We start from the raw sequence: 9,037 nt of genomic DNA on the forward strand, positions 1-9,037 counted from the left end.
AAACGAATATAGTTTTTTAAAGGTACGTCGAATAACGCGAGGATAAATCTCCAAAGTTGAAGACGTAGTAGTGATGGTAGTAGCGAAAGAGAAAGAAAAAGAAGGAAAAAAAAATCAAAGAAGAAGTAGAAGAAGAAGTAGTACTAGAAGAAGAAGAAGAAGAAGAAGAAGAAGAAGAAGAAGTAGAAAAAGTAGAAGAAATAGTAGTAGAAGAAGTAGAAGGAGTAGAAGAAGAGGACCCTTATCGCGTTCGAAAGAGGGTTCCGTGAAAGATGGAAAGCTCGTATTTCCCGTGGCAGAGCCCTGACGTTTTGCGACGCTTGGCCGATCGCCAAGGCGCGTTTTTCGGAAGAACGCCGCTCCAGAAAGGCTGCTTTAGCGTTGGTGCGAGCCGATTCTCGCGGAGAGAAGTCCTTGTCGTTTCCGGTAAGGGATCTTGCCCTCGTAAGCTCGGTAAGTCTATGAAAGTCGAATGTGAAGCTTTCGTCGTATCATATAGATATATACAATATATACAATATATATGTATATATATATATATGTACGTACGTATGAACGTATTTTTGTATTTATATATGTATGTATGTATGTATTTTTGTATATTTAGATATATATGTATAGGGGGTGCTGAAAAAGATTGTAGAACTTTGATGACATATAGTACTCAAATCTTTCGTGAACATAGTTTGAATTGACCTTGACAGAGTTTGAATAATCTTCAGAGTTTGGTAACGATAGTAACTTAGGTACTTGTTTCACCACCGTTCACGATAGTTACGTACCTTTCAAGGCTATCATAGATGAAATTTTGGATGTATTTTACATGGATTTAACGTTATTCGAATGTTTGGAAAAATTTTTTAACGATGAGTTTTTTCTTTCCTTTTTTTTTTCTTTTTTTTCTTTTTTTTTTTCTTTTTTCAGTGCGAATATCCGCAGCGATAAAAATATTAATGGGATAAAATTTTACTCGAGTAAACGGTAAACAACGATTTGTTTTATTCTAGTTTACAAATATTTAATATAAGAATTTGTAATAAATAATCTTTCATTTAGGAATTAAAGAGTTAATTCATTATAAAATTATGGTAAGCTATACCATAAACATGCAAGTAAGATAATCTTTGTTAATCCTTTATTTACACATGTATACACATGAACGAGGAAGATTTGATGAACTTGCAATATAAAAACGTTGAAATCACATTATCATTTTGTCGAGGTCAACTTTTTGTGCGTACGCATTTTTTAATTAGCTTAATCAATACTATACGTACATTTTAAATCCTAAAACCTTTTTTAACCAAGCATTTTAAGATAAAAGTAATATACATATACATACATATATATATATATATATATATATATATATATATAATATGCATGTATATACATATTCTCTCCAAATCCTAAATCCTTTTTTAAACTGAGCTATACATGTACTATACGTATAACAGATACATATATACATATACATATGTACATATAATATATATGTATGTATATATGAGAAGTAACCGTTGATATAGGATCGAATATACCGGTCATCCGATGTTTTTCGATGGGTCCAGCCAGGTTTAAAGTAAACCATTCGAGGTAACCGTTTAAAAGGGTAGCACTTTCGCCGCCATGATTTCTCGGTTTATCTGTTTCGCGACATTAAACGCGACTCGGTGAAAACGTTTTCCTTCTGGCTTCGAGAATAGATGGAGTATGAGAAGAATGAGGATGAGGATGAGGATGAGGATGAGGATGAGGGCGAGGACGAGGACGAGGACGAGGACGAGGACGAGGATGAGGTCGAGGATGAGGTCGAGGATGAGGACGAGGACGAGGAAGAGGACGAGGACAAAGAGGAGGAGAAGGAGGAGGTGAAAGAGAAGAAGGATGAGAAAGAGGAGAAAGAGGAGAAAGAGGAGGAGGAGGAGGAGGAGGACACCGAACGACCCTGAAAAAGGTGCTCGACGCTCTCTACCTCCATCGAGCATCCGTTCCGAGATTCCGTCTTTGAAAAGACCCTCATCCCTCATCCCTCTCGCTTTGTAGAATAGAAATTGAAACGAATGTTTTAAAAGATGGAAGGAGGAGGGGGAGGGGAAGGGGAAGAGGAAGAGGAGGAGGGAGAAGAGGGGAAGAAGATGGAGGTGGAAGAGGAACGTGCGAGCGTCGTTAAAAACATGACCGACGAAACAGCCATGAGTTTATTATCTCCTACTTTCAAGATGAGTCCGAAAAAGAGAGAGAGAAAGAGAGAAAAGATTCCTCATTTTTCGGACACTCACCGCTTCATATTCTTTTATACGGTCTAGTCACAATTATGTTACGCGAATGTTAATATATTTGAATTTGTACGCTGATGTCAGTGAATTTCTTTCGACGACTAAAATGTTGAGAGAGTAGTAAATCGATAACTCGTTTCGTTCGTCCTCTCTTTCTTCCTTTCTTTCTGTCTTTCTTTCTTTCTTTCTTTCTTTCTTTCTTTCTTTCTTTTTTCTTTCTCTCTTTCTCTTTTTCTGTCTCTTTATCTTTTGTTTTCTCTTTGTTATGCTTGTCGAATTTCACGATGAAATCCCCACATGCGAGGGACAATTAACGCTACGGAGACCTCGGCTTACCGCTAATTAATCGCAGATAACTCTCTCGACGAAACTCGGAATTTATTCTTGCTTTTTGGAAAATCGAGATGACCCTAACCCCATCCCTCTCCCTCCTCTCTCTTCGAAAAATGTTTCTCCTACTTCCTTCTCTTTATCTCTTTTTTGTCTTCTTTTTCTCTTTTTCTATTTCTCTCTCTTTTTCTCTCTATCTATCTATCTATCTATCTATCTATCTATCTATCTATCTATCTCTCTTTCTGTCTGCCTCTCCTTCTCTCTGTCTCTCTTTCTCTCGCTCTCTCTCTCTCTCTCTCTCTCTCTCTCTCTCTCTCTCTCTCTCTCTCTCTCTCTACATGCCTCGAGGTACGAATGGCGAGATCGAAGAGAAGCTGCAAATTAATGGTCGAGAGAGAAATGAACAGGAGGATTGTAGGTGGTCAGCAGGATTCATGAAACAGAGTCCAGAGATTTCGAAAGGGTATTTGAACGTAGATAAAAACTATAATGACGTATAAAAAGGTATAAAATTGATTAATTAATTAATTTATTAATTTATTTTTTTATTTAATTTTTTTCTCTCTTATTCACTATACGTTTGCTAAGAAAGTATCAACGAGTAATCCCAATTTTTACGTATGAAGCTTCTCGAGAATCATAATTTTTTGTAATAAATGATAAAGGACAAAATTCTTCGTCTATCCATAAATCGTAAAAATTGTGTATCTTCGAAACTATCGTAAAAATATAGATACATATGGATAATGTTTATAAAACTATTAAAAATTATAAAAACAGATCGAGAATCAAAGTTTTTCCAATAACTATTACTTTTTCTCTTCTATTCGAGAAACTTCAAAATTGTCCCTTTTCCCTATCCGAACGTAAAATACTTTCCCTCTACCTCTGTGTCTGTCCTCAAATAAAAAAATATATATATGTATATATATATATATATATGTGTATATAGGTACACAGATATACATACAACTCTGCCACCAGGCTATTAAAACTTATAAAAACAAATCTCGAGAATGAAACTTTGTCGGTGTTCTAAAAACGTTAAAAAATAATATCTTCTCGATAAAATCCTGAAAACATTGAATATATATATATATATATATATATATATATATACATACGTACATACATACATACATATATACACAGACTATATATACTTGAATATAAATATATAATATTTTAGAGACGTTCATAACAAACGTTCGGACAAACATACATAGTAGTATATGGGAACTATCGAATAGAGAATAGATATAACTATAAAAGTATAGAAGTATATTTTCTATGTAGTAGAGAAGCGAGTTGAAGCGGGTTCGAGCGGATTCGAGCGGACTCGAGCAGCACGGAGTCCGATGTTAGCGCGATCGATACGGCCACCCCACTCCATCCTCCTCTCATCCTCCTTCTCCGTTTCTCCCATCCTCCTAGCCGGGCCGATTTTTTTCCCTTCGACCCTCGCGCATGCGCATAACCTGATACGAGATAGAACCAGATAGAGAGAGAGAGAGAGAGAGAGAGAGAGAGAGAGAAAGAGAACGAGAGAGCGAGAGCGAGAGAGAGAGAGAGAGAGTGAGAGAGAATGAGAGAGAGAGCGAGCCAGATAGAGATAGAGAGAGAAAGGGGCGGTTGGCCAACGAGGCGGCGGGTGGCAGCAGGGATGGCAGTGGCGATGTCGAGGGGTGTTGTGGGACGAACGGGGGTTGCCTTCATTATAGTTACGCTCTTGCCATACCCCCGGTACCGCCGTTCCAAGTAGAAACTCCCGGTACTGGTGCTTCCATCGCTGCTGGTACTACTATCGCTGCTGTTGCTGCTGTTGCTGCTGGTGCTGCGGCTGCTGCCGCTCCAGGCCACGCCAATACCAATTTTCGAACGCCCCGACGCCGAACGAAATCCACCTACGGGATCGTGGAATTAGGGGAGAATGTACCAACTACGGATATATATATATATATATATATATATATATATATATATGTATGTATATACATTATATGCACACACGCATATATGTATGTCGTATATCTGTTTTATGCTAGCTTTTCTTTAAACTGTATTCCAGATCAACAGCAATGTCAAAGATCAAGAGAAACATGGTCCTACCAAGGTTACCTTTATTTATCGAGACGTTTGTTTATTCTTTTGTAAGTTTGCTTATTTATTCTCCTTTGTCCTTCCCTTCCTTCGATCCGTTCCACTTTATACGATCGAATACTTCCTACCTTCTCCGATCTTATACTACTATTTCTTAATACGTTTATGTCCAACGCTTGATTTCCAACGATCTGGAATATCGAACTTCGAAGTCAAACGATATGTATATAATATATCTGTGGAAATCGTTGAAGAGTTGAAATCTTTCAGACGTTCTTCGTTAGTCGTTCGTCTCTTCGAAATTATTCAAGACGTATACATACGTACATACGTACATATATATATATATATATATTTTTTTTTTTCATTTATAGATTTCTCCCGTTTTTCTTTTCTTTTCATATCCTTTTCTTTCTTTCTTTTTTTTTTTAGACAGGAAAACTAGACAAATACATTACAAAATATAGGATATAATTCATTGTAAATAAGGTCAACGACCCTATGGGTATTCGCGTCGATAAACCAAAACCGATTTAATGAACGGGTCGTGGCCGAGCATCAAACCGCGTCAGTCTGCTTTTCTCTTGCTATCTGGCTAGAGATATACGTAGGTATTAAGCCACGTGCAAAATAATGCATCGTCGTGGTGATGTCCGCAGCTGTAGCTGCTGCCTGCGCAGCCTGGACACGTATATAGCTATGAGTTCGAAGCTATTCCATCCTGTCATCCTCTTTCTCTCTCTCTCTCTCTCTCTCTCTCTCTCTCTCTCTCTCTCTCTCTCTCTCTATGTCTCTATGTCTCTGTATCTCTCTCTCTCTCTGTCTCTCTTTCTCTTTTTCTCTATCTTTCTCTCTCTCTTTTGCCCTCTCGAGTTCACTCCTACATAGGTGGACGGTCACACGCACAGTCGATAGTTTCTCGACGTTTTCTCTCTTTCTCTCTCTCTCTCTCTCTCTCTCTCTGTCTCTCTCTATCTATCTATCTATCTTTTTCTCTTTCTCTCGTTTACTCTTTCTCTCTCTACTTTGGGGTTATATTTAGGTGAACTCTGGTATTATCCAACGAACGTAGAAACGGACGTACAGACAGCGAACGTCGCGGAGAGTGCTTTTACCATCTTGTCCGTTAGGTCCGACGACGGTAGCCTGTGACGCCGCCGACGACGACGACGACGAAGACGATAGCCTGCGGCACTCGTTCGATAGATCGATAACGAGTCTCCAATGATGCTCTTAAAATCGAACGAATCTCCGACACTCCATGTTTTAACTATCCATCCGATATACATAGCTCTCGATCCAACAAATGATCACAATAATCCATTAATCTAATTACAGGAGACAGATAGAGGGAGAGAGAGAGAGAGAGAGAGAGAGAGAGAGAGAGAAATTACAAGGCGTGTAATTTTTTTTTATTACGTATTGCACTCGTCCTTCTAATTTATTTTATTATTATTATTATTATTATTATTATTATTATTATTACTACCACTACTACCACTATTACTTCTTTTTATTTCGTTCCTTTATTTTTTATCACACGCGTGGTTTTTGTGGTTTACTGATCGTGAGACTATTTCTTTACCAAGTCGCATGTTCCTTTACTGCCGTTTACTCTTCTCTACTATTATTGCTTTTTTAATGTTAAAATAATGTAAATGTTATTTTTCTTATTTTTGTGCACGTTCGCGTGGATGCATATATGCGTAAGCGTAGCGTTTTCAGATATTTGGGATTAATATTTTTTTTTTTGTTCACATGACATATAGATAATGATTGTGCCATGTAAGTACTTATAAATGTTGTAATTCACATAACACATATATAATGATTTCTATTATTATGCTCACTTTGTGATATTTTCTTGAGATATTTATTATTATCATTATTATTATTGTTTTGTATGTGTTTTCTTACGGTCGCCAAGGGTAGTCCAGTCCCTTAAGGTATTATTATTATTGCGTTGTTTGTCCTTCAGATTCCGAAGACACATCAAATGCATCAAACAGGTATCCTTCTTTTAGCATTATTATTATTATTATTATTATTATTATTATTATTATTACTACTACTACTACTACTATTATTATTATTATTATTTTGGTAATTTTATAAGTTTGTTTTTTCTTCGTCATGGCCATAGATTCTCCTCTAGTAGAATTGTATCGATCGTATTTTCTTAATACCATTCTCGTTGGACGGTCTCGCTCTACTGTTACTACATAGAATCCGTGGTGTCCGTCTCGATAAATCGATATGTTCATCCCGTACGCGCTAAGAGCATCAAAGGGAAAGAATATTTCCCGCTCCTATTTCGAGATCCGATCGATTATCCCACGAACTACGCAACTATGTACGTAAGGAATAGTTGCCAAAATTTTATCGTCCCTATAAATTTCTTTTAGTATCTATATATTTTATATATATATATATATTTTTGTTTAATTTGATAGAAAATTAACATTGAAAATTTTAGGTCTATTTAACTTTTGTAAAAAAATACTTAGTCGATTACGTGTTGAATATTTTTCATCGAGGACAAATTATAAAATGTGATTTCTATCGATAAGAAACAAAAATAGAAAATATTCGAAAATGTATAATAGTAGGATTATCAAATAATATAATGTTTCAGGGATAATAATATTTTTTGTTATTAATTAGATACTTAGAAGATATCTTAAGATTATGCGATTTCAATTTTTATGTGTATATATATATATATATATATATATATATATATATATATATAAGAATATTGATCTAACATGTTTTGATAATAATTTCAATACGCAACTACTTAAAATAGATGTATAAAATATTCTAAAACGAATATAAATACAAAGAAATATAGAATAAAATATGAATATTATCAATTGCATAAATTAATCAAAGAAATTAGACGGCAATTGTATCTGATTCATTAAAAAATTTCTACGTAGGAATATAATATAAATTATGAATATTATCAACTATATAAATCAATCAAAGAAACGATATCAATTCTATCTGATTCAATTTAAAAAATTTGTAGATATGGATATAGAACAAAATATGATTATTATCGATTATATAAATCAGTCAAAGAAATGATATCAATCGCATCTGATTTTTTAAAAAGAAAACAAACAAATTCTACGAACTAATACTTATATATTCCATCATAAATTTATTATTAACATAGAATTTATATTACGACAAATTATACGAGCAAACAAGAAAAAAATTTAATGAGGTACGATTTACTAGTCGACGTTCGCACACGTTCGGACATGTTCTTTTTCTTTTCTTTTTTTTTCTTTTTGCTTTTTCGTTGTTGTTTCTTTTTTCCTTTTCGTATTATTTAATTCGTACGTTGCGTTGTAAAAAGAGAACAACACACGATGGCCGTCAACGCAAAAAGTCGCTCGTGATTCTCGGCAAATGGCCTATTCGCGTGACCGCCAAAAGCACGAGGGAGAAGCGAGAGAAGAGAAAGCTTTCGGGGAGCAGGGGTGGAAGGGAAATATAGACAAATATATATATATATATATGTATATGTATATGTATACACACATATACGTATATACAATACCTTTGGTACGATGGAATCTCGTAAAATTCCAACATCAAAGCTCTATTAACTCTTCTAGCTTGTCAAAAATATCGGTGCGTTTGTCGATTAACGGATCGATGGTTCCTAACGCTCAGTGGTTTTTCGATCCCGACGGTAAACTTTTTAACGCGTCAGAAATCATCGTTTGAAACCTCTGTTGCGTCAAGGTCACGTGATCGCGACGCTGCGACGCGCCACACCAACATAAAACATTCATTTCTGAGCCCTTCCGAAGAGATTCGTCGTAGCGTTAATTTGAGAAAGCAATATTACATAACAATTACAATATTGATCTATGAAATTACTATTTTTCACAATATTTGATGTTAAATACGTAAACGTAATTCTTTGTGTCTTGCAACGAACATTAAATAAAATAAAATAAAAAAAAATAAAAAAAAAAAAAAAACAATTAGGAAAGAGATAAGGAAATGTAAAAGAGAAAGAAAAAAAGAATCGAATAAAGAAGAGACCATTGAATTGTACATTATGTGAATATATTTAATCGATCAGTTCGAGTTAACGAATTAGCTTTTTAGATATTGTCAGTGTAAACGAACACTTGTTCACTCACATATAAACGTCGTTTGGATTTATTTGATCGACGAAACGACGACAGTCACAGTACGTAAATATGTACCTACGTACGTATGTACGTCAATGCGTACTTACTTACTTGCTTGCTTGCTTGCTTACTTACTTACTTACTTACTTACTTACTTACTTACTT

The 9,037-nt window shown here is 35.2% G+C and overlaps 1 protein-coding gene across 3 annotated transcripts in view; it reads right to left on the bottom strand.

Annotated features, from left to right (window-relative positions):
- Window positions 1-170: 170 nt before the first annotated feature.
- The window catches only part of LOC122630969, a 61,350-nt gene continuing 52,483 nt past the window's right edge, over window positions 171-9,037 (bottom strand). For 2 of the 3 annotated variants that reach the window (XR_006327597.1, XR_006327598.1), the window contains exon 2: window positions 4,178-4,516. Coding sequence is in view for 1 of the 3 variants with exons in the window: in XM_043816078.1 (XP_043672013.1) it covers window positions 242-459; window positions 4,351-4,516 (384 nt within the window). In the remaining 2 variants the exon portion in view is untranslated. Of the gene's footprint in view, window positions 460-4,177; window positions 4,517-9,037 lie in introns of those variants that run through there. The other variant, XM_043816078.1, reaches the window with a different exon arrangement.

This window comes from Vespula pensylvanica, chromosome 8 (assembly GCF_014466175.1).
Source record: "Vespula pensylvanica isolate Volc-1 chromosome 8, ASM1446617v1, whole genome shotgun sequence".
Taxonomy (NCBI): domain Eukaryota; kingdom Metazoa; phylum Arthropoda; class Insecta; order Hymenoptera; family Vespidae; genus Vespula; species Vespula pensylvanica.